This window comes from Trachurus japonicus, chromosome 14 (genome assembly GCF_045865225.1).
Source record: "Trachurus japonicus isolate A0001 chromosome 14, Traja_1.0".
Classification (NCBI taxonomy): Eukaryota; Metazoa; Chordata; class Actinopteri; order Carangiformes; family Carangidae; genus Trachurus; species Trachurus japonicus.
In genome coordinates this window covers 9,779,833-9,806,270 of record NC_140920.1, presented here as the reverse complement: position 1 = coordinate 9,806,270, position 26,438 = coordinate 9,779,833, and the positions used below count along the sequence as shown (strand labels likewise).

At 39.2% G+C, this 26,438-nt stretch overlaps 3 protein-coding genes, 1 non-coding gene and 1 pseudogene across 4 annotated transcripts; 1 reads left to right on the top strand and 4 right to left on the bottom strand.

The window, feature by feature from the left end:
• Window positions 1–1,144: 1,144 nt before the first annotated feature.
• ube2g1a (ubiquitin-conjugating enzyme E2G 1a (UBC7 homolog, yeast)) lies at window positions 1,145–7,659 on the bottom strand. The gene is made up of 6 exons (XM_085797398.1): window positions 7,455–7,659; window positions 5,736–5,838; window positions 5,492–5,589; window positions 4,532–4,710; window positions 4,124–4,243; window positions 1,145–2,429 (listed from the first exon to the last, which is right to left on the bottom strand). Exons 1-5 carry the CDS (start codon window positions 7,498–7,500, stop codon window positions 4,157–4,159), a joined length of 513 nt encoding a protein of 170 aa, XP_085653524.1. The 5' UTR covers window positions 7,501–7,659; the 3' UTR covers window positions 1,145–2,429; window positions 4,124–4,156.
• Window positions 7,660–10,348: 2,689 nt separating this feature from the next.
• LOC146974249 (microtubule-associated serine/threonine-protein kinase 3-like) lies at window positions 10,349–13,904 on the bottom strand. The gene is made up of 11 exons (XM_085798939.1): window positions 13,697–13,904; window positions 13,348–13,433; window positions 13,002–13,210; window positions 12,742–12,880; window positions 12,369–12,501; window positions 12,093–12,258; window positions 11,729–11,830; window positions 11,068–11,190; window positions 10,803–10,975; window positions 10,453–10,599; window positions 10,349–10,357 (listed from the first exon to the last, which is right to left on the bottom strand). Exons 1-11 carry the CDS (start codon window positions 13,874–13,876, stop codon window positions 10,349–10,351), a joined length of 1,467 nt encoding a protein of 488 aa, XP_085655065.1. The 5' UTR covers window positions 13,877–13,904.
• A 1,672-nt stretch (window positions 13,905–15,576) lies between these two features.
• On the bottom strand, window positions 15,577–15,648 carry trnad-guc (transfer RNA aspartic acid (anticodon GUC)). Its single transcript has one exon. It is a non-coding gene; the product is annotated as a tRNA-Asp (tRNA).
• A 1,377-nt stretch (window positions 15,649–17,025) lies between these two features.
• On the top strand, window positions 17,026–20,160 carry LOC146974247 (15-hydroxyprostaglandin dehydrogenase [NAD(+)]-like). Its single transcript, XM_085797388.1, has 7 exons — window positions 17,026–17,203; window positions 17,310–17,433; window positions 18,444–18,550; window positions 18,635–18,731; window positions 19,373–19,449; window positions 19,554–19,711; window positions 19,999–20,160. The coding sequence occupies exons 1-7, from the start codon at window positions 17,111–17,113 to the stop codon at window positions 20,114–20,116; spliced, it is 774 nt and encodes a 257-aa protein (XP_085653514.1). The 5' UTR covers window positions 17,026–17,110; the 3' UTR covers window positions 20,117–20,160.
• A 1,572-nt stretch (window positions 20,161–21,732) lies between these two features.
• Window positions 21,733–22,227, bottom strand: LOC146974246 (dispanin subfamily A member 2b pseudogene; annotated as a pseudogene).
• Window positions 22,228–26,438: the final 4,211 nt, after the last annotated feature.

The window sequence follows — 26,438 nt, the reverse complement described above, 5'->3', positions numbered from 1 at the left end:
AGGTGCTCTTGTTTCATTCAGTCGGTTCACGTTGATCATTGGGGTATTTTTTTTCCCTGGGGAATAGTTTCATAATGTGAGAATTAGCTACTGACAAGGGTTGCCAGCAAAGACCTGAGTCGGAAAGTAGGTGTGTTTACGTCCAAGAGCATTACAGACACGTTACCTTCAGGTGCTCCTTGTAAAAGTCCAACTCCAAGATGAGAGGTTGTGTTAATGTGCCGGGGGGGCCATAGACTGTTTATAACAAAAGGCCGGAGCATAGTAATACAATAGAAATGTGGCTCCAGACAACAATGGACACTGTCCCCATGTCCATACTGCAACAACAGTGAAATAAATAAATGCAGAAACTGATTCATGTATGACAAAAGGCACATCTGACACTTTTTTTGATTAAAATCACGAGTGTGTAGTTCACTGTAAATTATATTACACTGACTGAGCACAACCACGGTCTGTTCTGGTGAGGCCACTTATGGCACTGTAAAATGTCTGTTCAACTGAAATGAATAAAACAGACATAACTCTACATGTACTGTACAAAAAGCTTGACAGCAACAGGTGATGAAGTTTTATATTCTTGTCAAGTCTTTTTTTTAAGTTATGCATTTAGAGGATGAGATACAATATGATTTGATTATGTTTTTTCATTTCAAGATTGCACATATTGTCTTTCAAATCACTGCAGATGTATTTGGTTGATCAACGTGCTGTGGTGAAGAATTACAACTCTGCTATTATGTTTGTCACAACCAGACAGTCCTTCTTTATCTCACAAAGTTGATTTTGCATTTGTTTTATTTTTGGAGCACTAAATATTATTCATTTTAGGAGATGGTGAATGGAAAAAAGCACATGGGATTCAGTCTGTGGGACCATAAAATAAAATAAAAATAAAATTCATCAACTTTCTTAGTTGACAGTGCCATGCTTGAGGAAGCAATACTGGACAGTGTGTTTGGCTGTGGCTTGTCATCAACTGGACTCCACAGACAGTTGAGGAAACTATAAACTATCTGTGATGACTCCAACCCAGAAGTGAAATTCTTGAGTTTGTGGGATGTTTTCTGTTGTCATTTGCATCAGTACTATGTAATTCATGTTGTATCCAAAACACATCTGAATTAAATACACAAGTAAATATTGAAAAAAAGTCATATTTTAGAAGAACTCACTACAGGTAACAGGTTTCATAACATGAAAAATATACATCAGTATTTTGTCTTTGTACATTAGGCAAAACTGCAATAGTTCAGTGAGCAGAGTAATCATGAGATTGTGGATCAGGGCAGAGCGTGACAAAACAAAATGGGCACACATACTGTATACACAAACACTCAAACGTAAACCCAGAAACATTCAGCAAAAAAATAAAATAAAATAAAAAATAAAAGATAAAGCATGCATAACAATTCCTACCGAGGACAACACAGACAAGGAAGAGAGGCTGCTAAAATAACAGAATACTGGAGAAGAGGACCTCAAAGTGTCTCAGGATATCAAAAATTAACATTTGTACACTTCATACTAAGGGGGTTATTGCTACACCAAATTGTTACCAATTATCTAATGATACAGATTCCCTGTGTACTGGCTATTAAGTAAATTCATACATGGGTGGTTCACAATTTCTCCATGTTTTTTCAACATTTTTAAAACACTTGTTCAATGCAGGGTGAAGTGGCCAAGCATTTTATTAGGAGGCACTTTTGAAAAAAGATAAACAAAATTTAGCATGCACAAAAATTAAGGGGGGTGTGTTGCCATTTCATGTCAACTGAGCAGGATGGTAAGACTTATAACAGTTGAAGGAAAAACAAAATCATTCAGGTAATGGCGAGTTCTGAGAGGGCCAAAGAACTCTTGAGAACAGCTTTGAATTCTAATATGGAAAGAAAAACCTTCAATGAGTCACATCATTCATGTCTCACTTGAATCAATCAAGCTCTTCTTAGGTGACATTCCTCCAACAGCATCACAATTCTCTCTCTATTTAAGACATCCTGATGAAACAATCTGAAGAGAACTAATGCATGCTGGAGTCGAGAGAGTGGGAAAGAGGACAAAAATAAATCTATCTGTACCAGCACTATCCATTTGGTCTAAGTGTCTTGATGGATGGAGGGGGTGCTTATATATTATCCGGTTTAGTCTGTGCTATATACATGTCTTTACAATATCTTCCTGAATGTTGAAGCAGTTCATAGACTTGAAAAATGTTTTATCACCTTCTGGGTTTGTTTGTTTGTTTGTTTGTTTGATTTTTGAGTTGGCACTTGCTTGGCAGGTTTTCTGTCAGCCTTGGTAGTCACTGTTATGTTCTATTGCAGCCTACAGTAGCCAGTCTGTTCCTGCCAAAATAAAGGACAAGCCTGGCGGGTGGAAGAGTGCAGGAAACAGTGCCATGTTGATTTTCAATTGGAGACCTGAGGGAAAACACACAACAAAAGTAACAGAAAAAACACATTAGGAATCAGCAAGTCCGATAATCCATGTCATAACATTAACAACATGCACAAAATATGAGCTATAAAAAAGGGCAGGAAAAGATCTGCGGAACGTTAAACCACCTAAATGTGTGCAATTCATACCCATATTACAAAGTCTTAACAGGGCTTAAAGCAAGGGACATTTCTGTGATAAGCAATATCCAGTCAATGAATGGGTGGATATAATAGTGTATTGGCACCAATACCCATGGATAAATCAGCAATATCAAAAATGAGTAAGTTGTTGGTAGTGGTGTTAGAATTGCTATTCTCAGACATATCTATAGTTTAATGGGTGAACAGTCTGCTTTTTGTATTTTTCAGCTGATATTTTTGTTTTTTAAAGAATAAGGGCTTATATGAACTTAATGGTTGCTGTCATGTAAGTTTATGGTAATACAGGGATAGAAAAGGTAGATCTAAGTCTTTATATTGGAAAATTAAACAAACAAGAAATAATGATATTTTAGAAATCAAGATTAAGATCTACTTTATTGATCCCAGGGCAGGCTGGGAAATTGTTGTGTCACAGCAGCAGGCATTAACATACAGTGCAAAAAGACAAATAAGAGAGTAATACAACTCAATTAGAGAAAAATGTATATATAACTTATGAGACAAATGACAAAAAATACATAGCAAATGGATAAGAAGTATGTAATATGTAGGTAAAATGCACACTTATGTAGAACTAAAGCCTGTTGGGAAAAGTTGCTAAATATATTCCTAGATGGTGTAATGCACTAATTGGCATATTCATCCCTTCATTGCTCCCTATTTAAATACTGCCTTGTTACAACTGGCTTATGACCCTTTTCCTTCTGTTGCTTCTCTCCTATTCTGTGCTTAGTGTACATATTCAATATTCCAATACAGCTGAATTTCAAACAAGGAAACAAGCATGGAAGTGCCTAAAACACAGTTACTGTAGACACTCACTAAGCAGAAGACACAACTCACAGAGCAGTTCTGGCAACTGTCTTCTGTGGAAGGAAGCCAAAAGCTGTCTATCACTTCTCTACATTTGTTTCTAGGTTTTTTTGTTGCTAAATGAGTTTGGCTCTGCTGTAAACACTCCTGATGGTGTAATGAAAAAAATATTCACTTCAAGTAATTTTGATTAAATGACGGGTAATAGGGAAAGTTTAATATTCAGCCAACCACTTTGTGTAATGTCATTACAAACTCAAGTCTATCAAAACTGCATAATACAAACTCAAAACCTCAGTACAGAGAGCGAGAGTTTTCATTAGCCCTTCCTCTAGTCAGCCACTGCCAGTTGGAAGCTTACAAACAGCATAACCAATTAACTATGCTTACTGTTCTGACACGTCTTTGAGTTACCAAATTTAGTGCACAACAAACTCCTGAGACTCTGATTTAGGTTTAAACACGTAGCTGTATCTCCAATGTTTCCCCAACTCAACTGCCTGGTTACACGCTACTGTTTCACCTGTCAAACTAGTGCAAGTAGCAGTGGTGGGCAAGGCACAAGGCCTGACCTAGATTCCTAGAGAAACTAAATGTAGATGTGTATATTCTTGCATATTTAAAAGCATGCCAGGAAAAGGAACATTAACTTGGCTGTGATACATGAGCATAAGGTTTTAAAATGGTTAAACAACACTTACCCTGAAATCTTGAAGCTAGATTCTTGCTAAATATCACTCAAATGCAGTCTCTTGGCTTTTTCGTACACAACGGGCGACTTTCCTTTTAAATGCTCCATGTCTGTCCTCCCTCCACTCTTTCTGCGGGGAGACAAAGTTAGACAATTAAATTACTACTAAGTTTTTTTCTTTGTAGTGTGTTGCATAACATTTCCTATTATGACATTTAGCTGTGACATTTATCATTTTCTAGATATATATAATATCTATATGTAATTCATTCATTAACAACCACAATACTCTTTCATACATTTGCCATCAAACACATTAACCAGCCAATGCTTAGGAATATTACAACCAGTTTACTTTTAAAAAAAAAACAAAACAAAAAAAACACATTTTTAAACAACTTTCAATGTGTAAACTTACTGCAGCATCCACATTGGCTGGTGAGTCACCATTTGGGTCTGCCAGCATAGAGATAACACTAATCATGATGGTTTCCACTGTGTGGATAGGCAGCCAGCGCTCCTCTGGTTTCTCATAGCCATATTTGTCCTCCCCTGGCTCGTGCAAAATAGAAATACATACATCTCCATTCTTGTCAACTGGGGGGAAAAAAACATGAAGTACACAAATTATGAACCAGAAGATGCTATTTTTGATTTCAGTTTTCTGCAATGTGACAGTGGTGTATTTCAGTTTATTTTAATGACAACAACCGTATTTCTCACTAGTTAAAAATGTAAATCCTTACTTATGTGTATATGTGTATATGTGGTTGATGGGTCTGGGGGGCATTGAGTCCAGGCCAAAAAGTATCTATCTATCTATCTATCTATCTATCTATCTATCTATCTATCTATCTATCTATCTATCTATCTATCTATCTAATTTCTAAGTGCTGTCAGAAGCTGACTCTGGAGCACTCTTGTGGACCTAGCATTTGATTGAATGTTTTTTTCAACAATTTTGGGGGGCTTTGTACTCCTATCAACAGTAAGAGAGTGACAAAAACTTTTGGGAAAGCAAAAGGCTTCAGCAAAGGGCTATGTGACAGACTTGAACTCATGGCCGCTGCAATAAGGACTAAGCCAAAGAGGTAGGGAGTAGGGACCATACCAGATGAGATACCAGGGCACCACATGTATGTAATTACTTTTTTAAAAAAAGAAAGAAAAAAGGCAGCTGAAGATAAGAACCTAATGCAATGAATGGGTGTGGAAGAAATGTAATGAATTCCAGTTAAACAGTCTTTGGCCTAACAACTATAAATTCCACAACATCCCCAAAGTTGAACACCTTGATTTCATTAAATGCTCAAACATGGCTCACTGTACATGTGTACAAAGGTAACTATCGCCGACAGTGTTGCATACGTGAACCTACCATTAGGGTGCCAAATATCTGTGATAAATTTCATTTTAGGTGGCCTGAGAGGGTAATCTTTGGGAAACGTCAGATGAGCTTTAAACACACCACCTTCACTGTGAACAAAAGAGACCGAAGAGAGAAATCAATACAGTAGATAAGTATGGTGAATATTTCAAAACATTCAAAGCAATTGAGTTGATGAGAGCATCACGAAGGATGACTCCACCATGACCTTTGCATCAGGACACAATAGACTTACTACAGTGTGTCTGGAGGCCCAATGATAAGGACTTCCCATCTGTAGAGATCATTATCCTCGATCAGGCCTGCTGAGAATCCCTCCACTGGGTTTTTGTTCAGCTCTGGATATAAAAAGAAATGCAACAGGAAGTTAAATTACCATAGGTTCATATACATGTGTCTACAATACATTAAACATGCAGTTGTTTCTGAAAAGACAACATAACCCTTGTCTGAGTAGGCCTTGCTTAGGGTTTAGTTAGAAACAGCATGTTGCTGAGACCACACACCACCCTAATGGTTTGAAACCAAATCACTGGATCACACAACAGGCCTCTCCCTTTTTCATTATTCATTATAATATGATAATCTGGTCAGCTCTACCGCCAGTTTGCTCATTATAATTATAAAGTTGATATTTTGGGATATTTTCTACTACACTGATGAACATTTTTCGAGACATGACCAATTTGACATTATGTGCACTTCTTGAAAATAGTGATGCGATGAGTTATTAAAATCTGTATAGCCCTCTATCACAGTGTTTTTTGTATTATATCTGGTTAAAGAGGATTATGAACATATGGACGTTAGCATAGGCCAGATGTGACCAGCAGAGAGAGGTACTTTAATGATTTCAATTTGTGTATTACTCTCAGTTCGTTGGCAGGCTATCTTGAACTCTGCCTTGCAGCACTAGTTATAGCGATTTAGCCCCCACTGTGTTGCAAGTAAAGGCTTACACTTAGGCCTTGAATAGCGCTTATTATTCATGTACAACAAAGTAAATAGGCTATCTGTCAAGGAAATACATCTGAGCATGTAATTGTATTATATGACGATCTCGACCAAGGGTCAAGTATAAAATGTCAGTGTCACTCTCTATTATTGCAACCCTAGAATCACTTACTATTTCTACATAGATAATAACAGTAAAACCATAATGGATCACACTATGTCCCTGACAGCTTGCGTGTAGATTTTCCAACCTTAACCTAACCTGAACTGCAACATCAAGGCTAACTTACCAACCCAAAACGTTATATGATGTCTGTTAAAATCAATTGCTTTTTGGGAAAGTAGGTTGTAAAATAATGGTGGCTAAATTAAATTCGCAGCTGATTCTGCTAAATAGGGGTAATGCAAGATTAACATTAGCTGGTTTGTTAGCTTGACGTGTTGTTGACAGCGGCTACCGTTAGCATACAGATCTAACGTTAACGTTAGCGAGTCGGCTAACTTAAAATACCTTTGACAATTCAATGTGGTTAGCAAGAGAAAACTGTGAACCTGTAATTAAAAAATAAATAGTGACTGCCATAATTTTTTTTTGTTTGTTGCATAACTTGTGATTACCGACAGTGGAAAAATACAAAACACCACTTGTTATGCGGGTTAAAATTGATGTAAACACATCGAGTCAGTCGAGGCAGCAGGATGCTAACGGTTAGCCTAACTGAAATCACTGTTCCAAAGTCAAAACAAACGTCTGAGAAGAGTTGGTTTTCTAGCACGTTTGGATGCGTTTGTTCACCAAGGATGGAAAGTGTTTGTCAATATCAACTGCTAAAACTGCCCACCCACCCCACGCAGTTTATTTATATGTTTCCACGGGACCTTAATAATAATAATAACGTTAGTGTGTGGAAGGTTCAAGAAAACATTGAATCACAGCTAACGGCAGCAGCCGCCAGCATCAGTTAGTTGAACACCACCACCACCACGGGTTATCATTTACCTGCAAGCTGTCTCCTGAGTAACAGCGCTGACTGAGGCTCTGTCATACTTTAGCGAGTGTAATGCTGCAGCTATTTTTGCAATGGCAATTTATCGAGGTAAAAGCGTTAATTTCACGTTGACCAAACAGCTCTCCGTCCCCTCTATTTTCCGTTTAGCATTCTCTTCATTCTTCTTCTTCTCCTCCGTCGCCTTCTCCTGCCACTGCTGCTATTTCTTCCTCGTTCAGCTCTTTTTACAGCAGCAGCCATCCCTACTGGAGACTCACTGCCCCCTCTGGACAAACCTCACACTGCAGTCTTCTCTTGATTTAATTTTAACCACCACACCAACAATCACTTATCAAATGGAGAGTATTAAAGTTTGTTGACATAGTAAAAATTAAAACTGCACAGATAATATACAAAGCCAAGAAAATGAATAAAACAACGACTTGTTCTCACAGTGTCTTGAGGTTCTATCAGACCTGAGTCTTTGTTGGTACCTACTTCTAAAACAACTGGTATCATCCTCTATCTGCAGGAAATGGACAAATTGTGGGTCCATTCTCAGCAGATTATTCAAGTCCAGTTCGTGGAAGAAGGGATGCTCCTTCACCTCCCTCACTCTTCCTGGATACAATGTATGAGAGTCAAAAATATAGTTTGTACATCTTTACATCATACACACAATTAAAGGAACACTCACTAAATTAGAGCTGTAACAATTAATCAAACAATAATCGATTATTACTGTAAATTAATCGTCAGCTACTTTGATAATAGAATTTTTTTAGAAAAAAAAAGTCAAAACTCTCTGATTTCAGCTTCTTAAATGTGAATATTTCTGGTTTCTTTGCTCCTTTATGACAATAAACTGAATATCTCTTTGGTTTGAGGACAAATCAAGACATTTGAGGACGTCATCTTGTGGTTTGGGAAACACTGATTTTAAACATTTTTCAACATTTTATTATTATCTAAATAAACGACAGATTTATCGATAATGAAAAAAATCGTTAGTTTCAGCCCTACATGGAGCTTTAAGTCATCAGGACTCTCTCCAACAACCTGTTAATCCACCAGTTTTCTTTCCGACCAGTTCAAGTGTCACAGCCACTGTATTCATCTCATCCATGTGTCTGTTATTTGTAAAGCTGTCACTTGTACCCAGGCGCCTCACACAGTTCTTCAGCAGTAAGAGTGTGATGAAATGCACTCCCTAATAATATTCAAAAAATGTTCAAGGAAAGAGAGCTGGGAGATATGAGCTAAGAGGGAAACTTAACTTAAAACAACCAAGAATAAATAGGCTACTACATTAAAAAAGCATGTGTATTTCTGTGGTGGGAGTAAAACTTTGGAATAGCTTGTCAGAGGATCTCAAACAATGCAAAAACATAACACAATTTAAAAATAGATTAAATCATAGTATGATAGAAAGCTATAAACAGTATTGAATAATTGGGTGTTGATTGCAACTGTAATGCTGTTCAATTATGTATTTATTTCATTTTTTGGCTATACTTGTTCATTATTGGATAATTTTTATTTATTTTTTATTTAACCTTTATTTAACCAGGAATAATCCCATTGAGATTCAGAATCTCTTTTGCAAGGGGGTCCTGGCCAAGAAATATATCTTTCTATGACTCTGACTGTAACTGTAATAGGCCTACTGCTTAATTATCTATTTATTTTATTTTTGGCTACATTTGTGAATTATTGGATACTTGTTTCTTTCTATGACTCTGAAATCATGAAGAGCTCTAATGAATATAATGGAAAATTGAATTAAAGGGTAGGCTAAGCTAGATAGCTTCAGCCTACACCTTTTCGATCTATTTATGAACTAGTTGAACGAATGATGGTATTATGGAAGGTTGACTGACTGTGATTGATGCTCAACTGTAAATAATTTTGTGTTAATGATCGAATAGTCTCGCTCGCCAGACCCTCCTCCAGAGAAGAATGATCGAATAAACTAATACAAAATGCAATACAAAAATTCCCTCCTATTACTATACCTCAGCAGCTGCTAGTTCACCTATTATTAAACGATTTCCTCATTTACAGTGACAAAACATTTCAGTCAGGGTTAGTAAATTAACTTGAGAACAATGTCAATCAATCAACTTTTATTTGAATAGTTCTTTTCGTACAATTAGAAATGCAACACAAAAGTGCTTTACATAATAAAAACACCCTATCCCACCCACAATCCCGTGGCTGCCACTTCCCAACCCCTCAAACTATTGCCTTGAATTTCCGGCATTAAACTGTCCAAATCAGCAAATAAACTAAATTTTAAAAAAAATTCCCCAAAATGTTTTTGTCATGTGTCATGGAAACGATATAATTTTTAGCTTTTTGTTTAATGGCCGTGTTCATATGAAGCGTTTCCAGCACTTGCTTGAATCCTTAATGTCATTATATAAAGCTACTTAAATAGTTTATCTTTGATTAGGTTAAATCATTAACCTTTAGATGAGAGTAAAACAACGTTTTCTTTCAGGTTGCTTTCCAGCACATCCTCATTTTTCAACTAGCCTATTTTATTGTTTTGTGCTTTTCTCATGCTTCCTGTGCTGTTGCTGCTCTGACTGCCGTACCTATTAAAAGTGAACCGACTCTTATGTGAAAGATTTAAGAGTTTTTCCAATTGTAACAGAAAACATTGAGACTCATCTTGAATTACGTGTGTAATACTAAATTCAAGTTCAATTACTGCGGTTTTTATTTACTTATTTATTTTGTAGTGAAAATGTTAGAGAGACTGGTTAACACAAGAGAAATGATAGAGTGACGAGTCCTCCTCCTCCTCCTCCCCTCCTTTCTTCTCCACCTCTCCCCTTATAAGTTGTTTCCTTCTTTACTTTCCTCCCTCTCCTCCTCCTCTTCTTCCTCTTCCTCATCCTCAATACTGCTGAAGGTGAAGAATATGAGGTCCTTACAAAGTTCCATCTCAGGGTCATCTTGGTCATCTTGGTCCTCAAGATCCTCTAGATCCATGAGGTCTACCAAGTCCACCGAGTCCTCTACCCCATAACCTTCATCATCATCATCATCATTATCATCACCATCATCTTCCTCCTGTACTTCCGCTGGCCTCCAGTACAGAGGATTGCGCTGGGACTTGAGCTTGGAGTAGGAGGAGCTGTCGTACACCTGCAGTTTAAAAGTTAACAGGTGACAGATTGAAGAACCACACAACGATCCCACTGTGCATAAACATCCTGTCTGTCAATAAAGTTCTGTGTGTGTGTGAATGATCGTCCAGGACCAGAGTACATTAACTGTTTTATAATCGCTGTGTCTAACAGTGAAAAAGAGACTGAACTCGTGTCAAAGGTGATTGATAAAAACTGCACCTCTCTGAAGCGGAAGGGGACGGAGCAGAAATATGGCAGCTGCACTGACGATTGTTCACTGTCCTCGCTCGACTCGTCGTCATCCTCAGTGAACTCATGGACAGCACTGAATACACTACTGTCATCGTTGTCGTCATCATCACTGGATAAGTCAGAGAAGGCCTTTGATTGGTCTGTAGAGACACATCCACAAGCAATAGGAAAAAAAAGAGCTGGAGAAAGTGTCTTGAGGTTCTATCAGACCTGAGTCTTTGTTGGGACCTACTTCTAAAACAACTGCTATCATCCTCTATCTGCAGGAAATGGACAAATTGTGGGTCCATTCTCAGCAGATTATTCAAGTCCAGTTCGTGGAAGAAGGGATGCTCCTTCACCTCCCTCACTCCTCCTGGATACAATGTACGAGAGTCAAAAATATAGTTTGTACATCTTTACATCATACACACAATTAAAGGAACACTCACTAAATTAGAGCTGTAACAATTAATCAAACAATAATCGATTATTACTGTAAATTAATCGTCAGCTACTTTGATAATAGAATTTTTTTTAGAAAAAAAGTCAAAACTCTCTGATTTCAGCTTCTTAAATGTGAATATTTCTGGTTTCTTTGTTCCTTTATGACAATAAACTGAATATCTCTTTGGTTTGAGGACAAATCAAGACATTTGAGGACGTCATCTTGTGGTTTGGGAAACACTGATTTTAAACATTTTTCAACATTTTATTATTATCTAAATAATCGACAGATTTATCGATAATGAAAAAAATCGTTAGTTTCAGCCCTACATGGAGCTTTAAGTCATCAGGACTCTCTCCAACAACCTGTTACTGTAATCCACCAGTTGTCTTCCGACCAGTTCAAGTGTCACAGCCACTGTATTCATCTCATCCACGTGTCCGTTATTTGTAAAGCTGTCACTCACTTGTACCCAGGCGCCTCACACAGTTCTTCAGCAGTAAGAGTGTGATGAAGTTCTGGGCATCAGACGGTAAAGCATCTTCATCCCGTGGCCATATTACTTCACCTGGAAAAGAAGTCGAGTCATTACAAAAAAAATATCTACACCACCAGAGAAAACCATTATTAACATCATGTTAAGATCCCATTAAGATAACATCCCAAATCCAAAAGAAACATAAAGCCTCAGCGTTTTATCTATCAAGTTAAATTATAAAGTGGGAAAAAGTATGTTATCTTTTTACAGAAATACATGAAGATTAATTCAGAGCTGCAGGATAGTACATAAAAGTGAGGGGAAGATAATGAGCTAAACCCAAGTTTCTTACTTTTGATGACCTGGTACCTGAGCTCCTCTAGACCGTCACCAGAGAAGGGGGGCCAGCCCACCAGGAACTCGTACGTTATGATCCCCAAAGCCCACCAGTCTACAGGCTTTCCATAGGACAGGCTCAAGTAGACCTCAGGGGCGATGTAGAGTGGCGTTCCAGATATCTGTAGGAGGAAATGGACAATGACAGGAAGCAGAAAATGACTGACTTGCACTACAGCACATAGTTTAACACTGGATAAACACAAGTCAATGTTGAGGAGAGGAGACCAACCTCCCTGTCAGTGAATTCATTCACAATTCTTTCAAGGCAGCCTTCATGAACATCAGCTTCCATGGCGATTGCTCCGATCTTTGACAAGCCAAAGTCTGTCAGTTTGATGTGACCAGCAGTGCTGATTAACAGGCTGCAAAGAGAAACATCTAATGTCAGATTAAACTCCAGCTGAAAACCTGAAGCTGAGATTCAGTCTAAAATATCAAAAGGGGAAAAAAATCCATCAAATTAAATTAAAAAAAAACCTTAACACTTTTTAAAACAGTCAGTTAGATGATCCCTGAAATCTGTAATCTGAAAACTAAATATGAAAAAAGGGCGGGCCAAATGTTGTTTTAATGGGACAGGTTCAGTAGAGTAGAGAACTCACTTGCTGGGTTTGAGATCACGGTGTAAAATGCCAAAGCTGTGGATGTACTCCACAGCACAGACAGTCTCCGCCATGTACAAACGTGTCAGATTCAGTGGGAGACGTTTGTAGTGACGCAGCAGGGAGGCGCAGTCCCCACCTACAGGGTCAGAGGGAGCCATGAGGATGTTTTTTAGGTCCAGGAAGTTTACATTCATATACTACTAGTGTGCACTGTCCCTGGTTGATTAAACAAACATGACACGCAGCAGCCTCTGTACCTCCCGCATACTCCATCACCATACACAGCGCCCTCTCTGTCTCAAACGCACAAAACATGGAGACAACAAAGGGGCTGTCTGTGTAGGTGAGGATGTCCCGCTCCACCAGCACTTGTTGGACATGTGTTAAATTGGTCAAGTTCTGCCGTTTGATGAGCTTCATGGCAAAGTCTTTTCCGGTGTCTCTGTGTTGCACAAGGTTTACAGTCCTGCACCAAATATTAGAAACATGACACGCTTCTTTGACTGAATATCAGCACAAAAAACATCCCATTTTCTTTTCTACTCTGACCTCTGGGCTTCACCCAAAGAGTGAAAGACAAAGAAAGACGTCTGTCTTACTCACCCAAAGGTGCCACTGCCTACAAACTTCATTGTGTTGAAGTCACTGATCTTTGGTTTCCTCGGAGGAGGAATCCAGGCTGTGCGGGTCTGAATCAGACACATGAAATATGGAAAAACTCAAAATAAAAGTCTATAAGGTTTGAGTGAAGTGATGAAAATCAGTCACTTTATATCATAGGGTCTGAAAGGTTTTAATGGAGGACTGCATGTTTGATACATTAAATTAGGTTTGGGAAAAACCTTTAGATAGCCTACAGTGTCTCTCATTTGGCAGTTTTAACTGATTATTAACTTTATGAATATAAATACATAAATGTTGTCCTACATAAAACACAGCAAAAAACACCTACCTCATAGAGAAGCTTCTCCAGTTTAACTTGCAGCTGCAGGAAGTAGTCGGGGCTGACCGGGCTGTTCTGGATCGCGTTGTCACAGTCCCTGGCCAGCTCCAGCAGCTGAAGCTGGATAAACTGCAGGGCACGAGTGGCCTGGAGCAGCTCATTGCTCGGGTAAAATACCACAGAGTCCATTTTGTTCAGATTACTCAGACTGAGCAAGGATGGAAAACATTAAATAACCTCTTTGTTGTATGAGCAACACATGAACAATTAAAATATCAACACATTTCTAACACACTCTAATGATGTTTCAACCATAACTGCAGTCTACTGAGTTTGTAAAATGTTATAATTGTATGGGTTGTTCATGAAACAATGTGTTACAGCAGCAGGTGACGCAGTAAAAGCATCAGTTGATGTCCATGAGAAGATGCTAACTCATAAAAACACTGAAGAAGCTTGAATTGATGGTTCATAAAATAAAATAAATACTTACATGCTGCTTGCTGTAGTAAATGTCTTTTCCCTCCACTGGAAAGACAAGCAGCTGACAATTGTATTTTGTCTTCTCAACACTATAAAGGGAGAGAGCGTGTGTTGTCTTTATCAGACACAACTGAAACTGAACAGAAACTCTGTGTGTGTGTGTCTGTCACAGGTTCCAGAATTTACACACAGACATTCTGATTCTACACTGAGAGATTCCACTACATTTTTACATAGGCCTACATGTACACACACACACAAACACAAACACACACACTGTATGCATGAAGTGTGTGTTTGTGTAAGTGGTAGAAATATTCTCATACTTTACCTGAGTACAAGTGATGATACTACTCTGTAAAAACAGTTCATCATGGCAAAGATCCTATGTCCTCACTCTGCAGAAGAAAAAAGTTGTGTAAGGTTTTTGCTAATGCTACCATTGCCGATGTTAATTAGCGCCATCAACAGCTGCTTACTTTTAAATGTGCAGCATCAAACTTAATCCATTTACTCACCAAAGCTCCGACAGCTGAACCTCCTTGTTTTGTTCTCTGAAGTAGGCCTAATATATACTGCTCCAACATTTTAAGTGCGCGCTTATTACAGACTTTATGGCAAACGCACAGATCAAGTGGGAAAGTCAGCGCTAACCTGGCGCTAACTTACAAGAGCGTGTGGGAACTTCCTGTTTTCAAAATAAAACGTCAGTGTTAAACGTATGAAGATGTTATTAATTTTTCAATAACTTCCAGCCAGGTCATCATGTGTGGTTCAAAGTCAACACAGGACAGTAGATTTGGGCTTGCTGTATGATGCGCACCTGCTCTATTGCATTTTACTTGCCCTTATAATTCTTATGAATTTTTAATGTAGGCTAGTTCTCATATTTTACAAAATAAAATCTCAATACGTTTAACAAAGACGTTTTATTTTGAAAACCGGAAGTTCCCACACGCTCTTGTAAATTAGCGCTGGCTTTCCCACTTGCTGCGTCTGTGCGTTTGCCATAAAGTCTGTAATAAGCGCGCATGTTGGAGCGGCTGGCTTGTGGCTTGACTGCATGAAAACGAAAGACGGCTGGCGTGACCGTAGCAGAGATGGAGTAGGACAAAGACAAAGATGGGCTGTAGTAGTAAATAGTGACAAACTTTACTATGTGTAAATTTAGCAGTTTGGGCTATGGTGGTGGTTGCTGCAACTCTACGGTAGGACACCAGCATTGTGTTGATGTGGCAGTCGTTTACTGTGTTATTTTTGTCATAACCAATGCGAGAATGCCGGTAAAACATTAATTATTAGATTAGATCCGATTGTGGTTAGATTTGATTAAGTTAGTTAACATTAGGGTTAGATTACATTAAAAATTAGGGTTAGGTGGAGGGGGAAAAAAAAAAAAGTTGCGCCTCCCCGTCGGGGAATCGAACCCCGGTCTTCCGCGTGACAGGCGGAGATACTGTCCACTATACTAACGAGGAATGAGTGAAACACAGGACTGCAATGACCCTTTTAAACGCTAGGTGGCACAATTTTGATATTATTTTATTTTAATACGTTGTTTTAAAACGTTGATTACGTATTTTCTTTTTGTTGGTGTGTTTTTTTAATTATTGTTATTATTGTTAATCATCGGGAAAATTATGAATCATAGCGAATATTTTTATCTGACCTTTCAACTGAGGTGACTGAGATGATTCATTAATGATTCATGATCTGCAAAGCTGCAAAGTAATTTTGACCTCACGGTGGCGCTGTTGGCCCATGGATTACAGGTTATAGTGGAACTTTCCTCCTGCTTGGTTTCTTTTAATTCTTTTAAAGGCCCGTAGCCAGCCTTGTGGAGGGGGGGGTTCTTTTTTCCCAAAAAGTGGACTCCCCCCCCCCCCCAAAAAAGTAAATAAATAATAATAATAAAGGCACACACTTCTTTTTTTCCCCATTATAACTTCACTTTGACATCACATGTTTCTCTTCCTCCACTATCCTTTACTGTTGCTCTCATTTACAACAAAATTTTCACCATGTAATTCATTTTTTATATATATATATATAAAAAAAGGCTTAGCTTTTTCATAACAATAATCATAATAATGTTTAATGTAGTTAAATGTCTCTCTCTCTCTCTCTCTCTCTCTCATACTCACACACACACACACACACACACACACACACACACACACACACACACACACACAGACACACACACATAGGTACCTGCAAACTGGAAATGATGATAAAGTAAACCCCTGTAGGGGGGGGTCTGGGGGGATCCTCCCCCCAGAAAGTTTTTATGATTTTAAGAGGTAAATGAAGCATTCTGGTGTACTCTGAGAAGAATATAATGGGAAGACAACATTCGCTTCAGATAAAAAAAAAAAACACATTTGGTAGGCTACTGACTGAGGTTTCTATCTTTGTAATGGCAAGAATGGCTGGACTGTATGACACTAGTCTAGTGGGGAGCTGTGGCTGGTGAGAAAAAACAAAACTTTTTTTTTTTTTCAATCTTTTGACCTGGACCAGCCTGTCAAGGCCCCGTTTCCTCTGCTTCACCATGATCCTCTTTAAGACCACACCACCACCACTTCTGCCCTGTTCTCATCTGTATGATGGCTGTAGCTACTGTCAGATATTAATAAATGAAAGGAGGCTCCCATTCCCATTTGGAGGTTGCAGGTATAACACACGCACACATGCACATGCACACACAGAACGAACGAACCCTCCGATCCCCCTTGGCTACGGGCCACTAGAGTTCATGTCATGCGCTCTAAGGTCATGCTCTTTTGCCTCCATGGAAGCAAATCAATGACAACATTTCATTAAGTTACTATTTAACTGGGTCTGTGTAAATGCACAACATCTGATCTCAATTCTTTTCTGTCTCTCACAGCAGGAATCCCACAGCTGACCTCCTCCTCTTTTCTTTGAACAACTGAAATGTCTTTAAATGGAAGAGTCGCTGTGGTGACCGGAGCAGCACTGGGAATAGGAAAAGCAATAACGGAGATACTTCTGCAAAATGGTGCCAAGGTGAAATGCTATGCAACAATACACTTCATGACATGTTGTGTGTTTTGCTGCACAATAGCATGTAACATGTTCTAGCTGTTGACAAACCTTCACCCGGCTGTTACAGGTAATGATCCTGGATGTGAATGAAACCACAGGGAAGAGTTTGAAGTCAGCCCTCGACAAACAGTATGGACCAGAACGAAGCGCGTTCCTGAAGTGTGATGTTGAGTCTGAGGAGCAGGTCAAAGGTGAGATAAAGAGATGTTAGAAAAATGATCTTCAGGAAAAACACATTTATAAATAATTTAGATGTGTTGTATTTATCCTGATTTCATATATTGAGGTTACACAAATGCCTATTAATTAAGAATAACTGCACTCTTCGTATTGGCTGAGATGTGTGTAATGTCATATGTGCGTACTTTGATTTAGTTGTGACTATGGAGATGAGGAGGGCACACTAGTTTTTGACCGTGCTCATGATTATTGCCCTTTTTTGGATTGCTGCACAGTTTTTTTGTTGTAGCTTGAAGAAAGCGGTTTTGTGGCTTAAAGGGATAGTTCACCCTAGAATGATATTTCGCTCATTATCTACTCACCTTCATGTTGACTAAGGGCTGGAAGAATTTTCAGAGTCCACCGTCCCTTCTCTGAGTTACAGGGGGTCTTGGCGTAGCAGTGCATTTCAATGCAACGGTTGCAAAGGGACACCAGAGCTCTTCGTAAAAAAACACACACAAAAAAACATCCAAATACCTCCATGATGCTCGTATGTAATGTCTGTCTTGTGCTGAAGCCCCAAATTGCGTAATTGTCCCGAAAAAAATTAAATAAGTCTATATTTTAAGCTTGTTTGTAGCGGAAGCTTCTCGAAGCTCCTCTTCCTGGTCCGTCCAAATCTCGCGTGATTTGCGCCGGCGTCAGTGCGGTTACTGCGAATCACGCAGTCATTCTAGGGTGAACTATCCCTTTAAGACATGCGTCAACTACATTCTCGCGCTCCATAGTTTTAGTGTGCGTTTAATCAAGTAAAAAGAGATGGAGCCACACTAACAAGCAGTAATTCATTGTCTTATTGGTGCCCTAACCCTAATGAGAACCAGTCAACTCTTTTCTTTTTTTTTATTATAACACAGTCTTAGCTTGATAGAGGTTTTGTACTGGTGCATGTGTTTGCTGCACTAACATAAAACATTAACCAACTTCTTTTGCAGAATATGAGAAGTTAACATTTAACTTCTTATTGTCTGCTGTGAAGCTGCCTTTCAGAAAACTGTAGAAACCTTCGGGGGGATAGACATCGTGTGCAACAATGCCGGCATCCTGAACGAGGGCGAGTGGGAGAAAACTGTCTCTATAAACCTCGTAAGGATTTACAATGTTTTTATCTCTATAAATCTTTACGGACTAACAACTGGCACAACTCCACAATCTAACTTTCTGATATAGACCGGTGTTATCAGGGTGACCTACCTGGCTCTGCAGCACATGAACAAGCTGACTGGAGGTCAGGGAGGAATGATCATCAATACAGCATCCATGGCAGGTATGAATGACCCACAATGCATTGAGGCCCGTGCACAGAGACACAGACAGGTTTGAAAATGTTGTGTGCATTCATTTTCACTGCATCAATGAAAGACCTGTGCTGTAGAGACTTATGAATAGTTTTTTCCAACAAGGCTCTGAGGTAAAAGTATTTATTTATTAATGCCCAACACTTCCATTTTTGTGTACAAACTACACACTGTGCAACTACCAACACTGTATATAATTTGTATTCTGCTCTTGTAAATAACTGTATATACTCTTGAAATAATTTGGCACATAACTGTACTGAATGTCTCTCTCTCTTACTTTGTTTTTATATTTTTACATGTTTGCTTTTTATTGTTTTATATTTCTATATTTGCATATATAATATATATATATATATATATATATTTTTTTTTTTACCTTGTAGGCTACAATGCTACTGTAACAACCCAATGTCTCATGTGTGGGATACATTAACGGTCTTATGACTTGCAGTTTTTCCTTTGCAACGAGAAACATGGTGGAAGAAAAATATCTCAGTCAGTGTCACAGGTGGAAGATTTAATGAAATATTAAAGGAGAAAATGCTGCATAAAGTCTAGACAGACATCCCTCTGTTAGGACTGAACTGATATGACCCACATCTTACAGGTCTCAGCCCACTACTCAGCTGTCCCGTCTATACAGCCACCAAGTACGGAGTCATTGGCTTCACTCGAGCTATGGCAGTAAGGATGGTTTTCTTAAAATGAATTCATTCATTCATTCTATTGCTTGCAGTTTCCATTGTGTCTCTTTGGAGACCATTTGCATGTGTGAATCTTTTTATCAGGCTGCTTCAGCCGCCTCAGGCTACGGTGTACGGTTCAACGCCTTCTGCCCAGGTTTCGTGCAAACTGACCTCTTCTACAACAGTTTCAACCGACTGGGACAATTCTCCCAACTGGCTGGTGCAGCGAATCAACTGGTGGAAAAAGTTGGGATGTTGAAGTGAGTCTTGGCACAAAGCTTCAACTCTTGTGACTCCATTAAACCATTAAATGTGTCCGTGCAGGGGCAGCCTTTAGCTCACTTGGTAGAGCTGCCACCCCATGTTGAAGCTACAGTCCTCACAGCCCTTTCCTGCATGTCATTCCCCCTCTCTGCCTCCCCATTTCCTGTCTCTCTCCCGACTGTGCTATCGATTAAAGGCAATAAAAAGCCCCAAAAATATACAAAAAAAAAAAAAATGTGTCCGTGCATGTTCACTGATATCACTGTACGTTTTTTTGTTTCAGTGTGTCTGAGGTGGCTGAGCGCGTCCTTGAGCTGCTAACAGACGAAACAAAGAACGGTGAGGCGCTGCTCATCCTTCCCAATATGAAGAAATACGCGACCTTTCCTTCATTTGTCTAGCAGCTCTGGAGCATGTATCATCACAGCTGGAGAGACTCTCAGTGCTTTAAAGCAGAAGTAAGTGATATATTTGTGTTAATATAAGTCTTAAATAGTTATATCTTCCGACAGCAATCACTTACATAGAGTGTTTGGACTGAAACACGGGTCTCTCAGTCCCTCTGCTCTGCTCTGAGCCGAAGAGAAAACATTTATCGTATCCTACAGTTTTTATCCAATGAGGAGAGAGAACGGCATGCAGGGCTGTGTGTGCAGCCAAGGAACGCCGTGAATGTGGTGACGAGGACTGTTATGGTGCGTTCAAGGAAACTCGTATATTTTTTTTGTAATTTACGATTTCAAAAGCCTGCCTGGAACGCAGCATTAGCGAAAACGACCGGACCACTTACTTCTGCTTTAATAAACAAAAATAAGTGCTTTGTGTACTTGTGCATAATAGCCTACTATGTGCATTATAAATGTATTTGTTCACAAACATCATGGTGTCAATGGTTCTTGCCTTCTTTTACACATTGTATGACAAGCAGAATTACATGGAGGGGGGAAAAAAACACAATACAAATTTTAGATTTGTGTCTTTAAGGTTTCATTTGTGTTAATAAAGGTTTGAGAACAGAGGAAACCATGGCGGAAGTGAAGAAGTTTTTAGTTTTCTGGCGGTTGAAATCCAGCAATGGATGCATTACCACAAGAGGAAGTACGAGGGCTGGTTCAGCAGCTGCTCTGCTCTGATTGGTCAATGGTGTCTCAACGCAGACAGATGTCTTATTAAAGGTATGGTTAGAGATCCTAACTCTGGAGCATTTTTTACTGAATTGCTTGAAATCCTCTTCACACCCTGACAGCTAGTTCACTTTACACAGACTTACTATAGCTCAGTGTTTTTCAACCTTGGGGTCGGGACCCCACATGGGGTCGCCTGAAATTCAAATGGGGTCGCCTGAAATGTGTTGTAATTGATTTTTTAAAAAAACAACAACTTACTGATAAAGATATATATTTTTTTATTAATTATTCTTTTAAAAATTTGACGAAAAACACCACACACAATCTCAAACAACTGTATTCTATACTTTCACTTTTTCGAATATAAATCGAGTTCAAACAAAATGCAGCATATAAAAATATCTGAGCTGGCACATCATGATCGTGGGGTCGCCAGTAATTTGTGATGTCAAAATGGGGTCACAAGCCAAAAAAGGTTGGGAACCACTGTTATAGCTACTAATACATCGTTAGCACATCTTGCTTGAAGGTATTTAAAAAGGCCCCACCCTCAGTCCTTCACAGCTTTATTTCTTAATAAAAGTGTAAACAGGTGAGTTATCAGTCATTAGATGAGGCCAAAAACAGGCAACAACATGCTTATTTATAAACTTGTTAAACTTTGTAAAGTTGGACATTTTAAAATGGGAATCTGTGGTGACACTGGAGACACACTATAGTGGTCAAACCAGAAAATGAACAGTGCAGAAACCATCTGCTCAGACTCTGAATCACAGACTCACAGAAGAAACTTCTAAGCCAATTACTTATTTTTGGAGTGTGTAAGTAAAAAGGTACAAAAAGTTATAAATGGTGCCATTAGCATGAAGCAGATCCTGGATCATGACCACTCAGATCCATTTCCTCAAGACAGTACCAATACCAGCCATTATTCGTCCCCAGAAAGGCTTGCTGAACATCTCATAACTGGTCAAACCACACAGGAGGAGGATCACGAACACGACGAGGGCAGCAATGTTGAAATTACGGGCAGTAGTGCCGTGGTGAACAGCGCTGCTAAAGTCTCCCGTCATTTTACTGTCTCTGGCCTGGAGGAAACAGAGTTCAGTGAATCAGTCTGAAGGAGACGGGACATGTATGGAGATGGTAACAAACTGTTTTCATGTGTGACTCACCCTGACGGAGTGGATGACAGCAGCGAGGCCGAGGCAAAAGGCGGGGCAGTACACGAAGCTGAACAGGGACCAGACGATGTGGTCTCTTGGGGGGCGCTCTGTGGACATGTTGACGGTGGTGTAGGGAACCATTGGAGGTCCTGGGGGCTCTGTGGGCAGCGCTTCACCCCCGTTCAGTGGAAAAGCCTCTGTGTAACTTGGAGGATCCATTGGCTCAGCTGGATAGAGAGGCCGAGTCAGTTAGTGATGTCACTGTTGAGCTGTGGGACCTTATGAATGGTGTGTCCTCATTAAAGGCTCAGTCTACTAAACACAACACACTAACTGGTAAACGGTTAGCCCAGCCTGCTAACTGCAGCTGAAGGAGACATTATGCAACAGGTAAACGTCCACATCAAAATCCTCTTTCATAGCCTCTCTGAAGTCATTCCTACTCCTGAGGTTTTCCTTCTGCAACCGCTGCAGCCATCCTGCTGACTCAGACCATGATCAAGTCGACCATCGACCTCTGGCCAACACTGCTCTGGTACCAATAGTACCTATGAGTAACCTTGTGTTTGAACATGGTGGCCAAACTGTGCTCACCGAAGTCCAGTAACAAAGCACTACTCTGGTTCAAATCCAGGAGGGTGTTTCATACAGAAGAGGAAAGTCCAGCCCTTCTCCTTGAGTGTTGTTCCACAACCATCACTTTGTGTGGAGGTGAACCCAACTAGATGTAGCTGGGGTTGCTTCAGCTCCTGCACCACTTCAGACTCCTTCCTCACCAGTGAGGTGTTGTTCCATGTACTAGGTTAGCACTCAGTACCAGTGCACCAAACACTAGGTCAGATCCACATTGCAAGATGTAGAAATCAGGGATGGGTACCGAATTCGGTAGGCTACTTTTATTTTCACCAACCAAACTACCATGTATTGATTCACGTTAAGTCAAACAGTTCCACATTTCGGTACCTGAACGCACCTTTGCGTCTCTGTGCTCTAGACACATTCACTCACATTGCTGTTTATTTCATCCTTCATAATGATAATAATAATAATAACTATTTTCGTTTCGAGTTGTAGGACAAGTAGCGAATCGAAATTTGTCCGGAAGATGAAAAATAATTTTACATAGAAAAAAATCCACAAGCAATAGTGCTCGTGGCGATTGCCCCGTGACCCTAACTATTTGTATAGCACATTTCATACAATTATTGCAGCTCAAAGTGCTTCACAATAAAAGAGGGAACATTCAAATAACATAAGAACATAAAAAAAACATGACAAGAAAAGAAAAAAGATAAAACAACAATAAAAGAAAGAAAATATTATCTTGCCCTAGCATTAGTACTTGATTTAACTTTTAGGAGACCGGGGATGGTTGTAACACTTTCTGTCTCAGCTCCCATAGCTTGCAGAGTGTTCATGGTAGGGCTCTCACATTATGACACAGAGTTCCCTCATTTGTTCTCTATAAATAAAATAAACACATAAAAACTGTGAGATTAAAAACTAAAAACTGAGACCAAACCAAAAAAAATATGCATCTATGTAAGTTTATTGTGCATGTTGGTTCAGTATGAACAAAAAAAACTCATCACTGATGGTTAAATGAAGAACAGTGACAGTAGTGTGGATCCTAACATTAAAAGCTGTCTTAAAGAACATCTTCTGATAATACCAGTAGCCTACATGTATGAACGGAAACCTTCAGCAGGAAGTCAGAAGCAGCTCATAGTCCATGTATAATTCCGGGAAAGATGTTGACACTTAATGACACTTAATAAAACAACAAAGATAAAAGGTTTTACAACCATCCCCACTCCTGTCCGCCATTGTTTGACTAGCTGTACGAGCATGGTAGATTGAAATATACATTGATGAAATGATTCATATTTCACCTAAGAACCTGCTCTTTCATCTTATCTCAAATTACCTAACTCAAACTTCAACGGTATTGATACTAGTCAAAATTTAGGCTTGGTCCAAAATATGTTTTTTGGCTGTAAAACCTACTCACTTATTGACACAGCCATGCAAATTCACATGCAATGTCAGGGAGTGAGTGGGTACACACATAACTCTAATGTTATCCCTTGTTGGTGAAAGTGATGCTGTTACAACCATCCCCTACTTTCACTTCTACTCAGTTAAGGTTGCTGGTTACACAATAAGAGCAGAGAAAGAAATCAAACAAGAATGTATATGGAGCATTTGAGTTTCTCAGACCAAATCTCTCTCCAAACTGGTCCCAATCCTCCATCATGAAGTACCAGACCCACCCTGACCCAGAGCCAGTGTGTGTGTGTGTGTGTGTGTGTGTAAGGTTACCTGTGAATCTGAAGAAGCAGAGGAAGAAAATGATCTGAGGCAATTATTTCAGCAGTGATATTTTCCACAGCTTTATCAGAGGGGGGGCGTGGCTTCAGAGAACTGCTCCAGACTGTCGTCATAACATACAGAAGAACAAGCAGGACATTTAGTGTTTTCAGCTAAGGGCTGTGGGAGGGGGGATGAGTCTAAGAAAAAGGCACTTGAAGGACAGAGACGTGTTTTTATCTTAATAATAAACAAATAAACAAATTTAAGTTTTAGTTTTATTATTTCTTGTGTCATGTAATTATTGTTCGTAAATAACGTGATGACTTTATAGACTATAGATTCCTTTAATTGTTTGTTCACGTCCAAATGCAGCAGTAATTCTTTTGTTACAAAGCTCCTGAATAGGAAAATAAAAATATAATGCACATAAGAGTAAAAAAAGAAGACTAAAGGTAAGAAGGTAAGATAAAATATTTTGAAAAATAAAATGTTATGAAAAAAGGTAATGGATGGGCCTAAAAGGGGAAACGATGTGGTCTGGACCTGAAAGCATCGTGAACTCTGATCACACCTGAAAGAGCTGATGTGTGGTCAGAAATCAAAGGTTGCTGAGGTCACCAGCTTTGCACAACACAAACACTGAAAAAAAAATAAATAGGGAAGCTACTTCCTGTGACATAACATTGCAGGGGATCATCCTGATCAGCGGACTGAGGAACCTTGTTGGTATCAGTGATGTGGCTCTGGATTGGCTTGTTTCATACCTGTCAAATTGGTCCTTCTCTGTAATGATCGGTGATTTCTCCTCCTCCAGTGCTCCTCTTGTTTATGGGGTCCCACAGGAATCCATTCTTGGACCCCTTTCGTTCATAATCTACATAATCCAGAAGTATGACGTCAACTTCCATTGTTATGTGGTTGACATTCAACTATATGGCCCTTTAAAACCTGGTTGCACTGATGTCTCTCACATAACATCCTGTCTTGCTGACATGAAAAATGGATGTCCAACAACATTTTGCCGTTAAATGACTAAAAGTGGGAAGTGTTCAATATCACCCCTTCTGGCTCCAGCACAATCATCTCTCCTCTGATTTGGGTGTCCTTTCCAGCAATGTCAATGTGGCAAGGTGAAGAGGGCCCAGGCGGGGATTGAACCCACACCTCCCTTTTTCTTTCCCATTTGTGGCGCTGGCGCCCCCTGGATGGACGGCGCCCTTAGCATTTGCCTATACGGCCTATGCCACGGGCCGGCCCTGGATCAAATCTTGAAAATGGGTTGTTCAAAACCAAAAACGGATTCTGAGATTGGATTAGATCACGTAATCCAATTTTGGTTTTGATCTGGATAAAACCCTCAGTTTGTGTTGTTCAAAACTTTTCAGTAGGATCGGGCTAACTTTGATCCAAAAAATCAGGATTATTCTGATCCCAGCAGTTTGGTGGATTCAGGGGGGATAACAGGAACAAAATGTCATTTAAATTAAATTCAAACTGGTCAAATAAACAATATTCATAAAGTAGTATATATACAGTTCTTGATTTATATTTTGCACCTAATTTTAAACCACAACAGTGATTAGTAAATAATGTTAACTTTTGAATATTCTACAACTGAAAAACTTTTCCCCAACTACTTTTCCCCAAACTGAATTTAATCAAATTTGAAGTTTGAAGTTTGAAATTTGAAGTTTGAATTTTAAAATTTGAAGTTTGAATTTTGAAGTTTGAAGTTTGAATTTGAAACACATGGGGAAATATTCACAATTTCACTAATGAACTGTATATTTGCTTTTTTCAATTTATTTTAACAGCCCAACCAGATGGAGTCTGGCTGTTTAAAAGACATTGAAGAAACAACAAAGAGCACAGAAAACAATACATACACTCCGTTTTCAAATAAACACACTTTGAGAGACCTCATGCTGCTGTTCTACCTGTTAACAGACCAATCAGCCTTCAGTATGATGCACAGTCCCATCTAGAGCACTCATTATCCGGATTTGGTAATCTTGAAAATTTGGATTTGGATCAGACTGATCCAATCCAACTTTGCTTTGAACAACTGGGATAAAAGTAAAACAGATTACGTGATCCTGGATAGGAAAAAAGGGGAT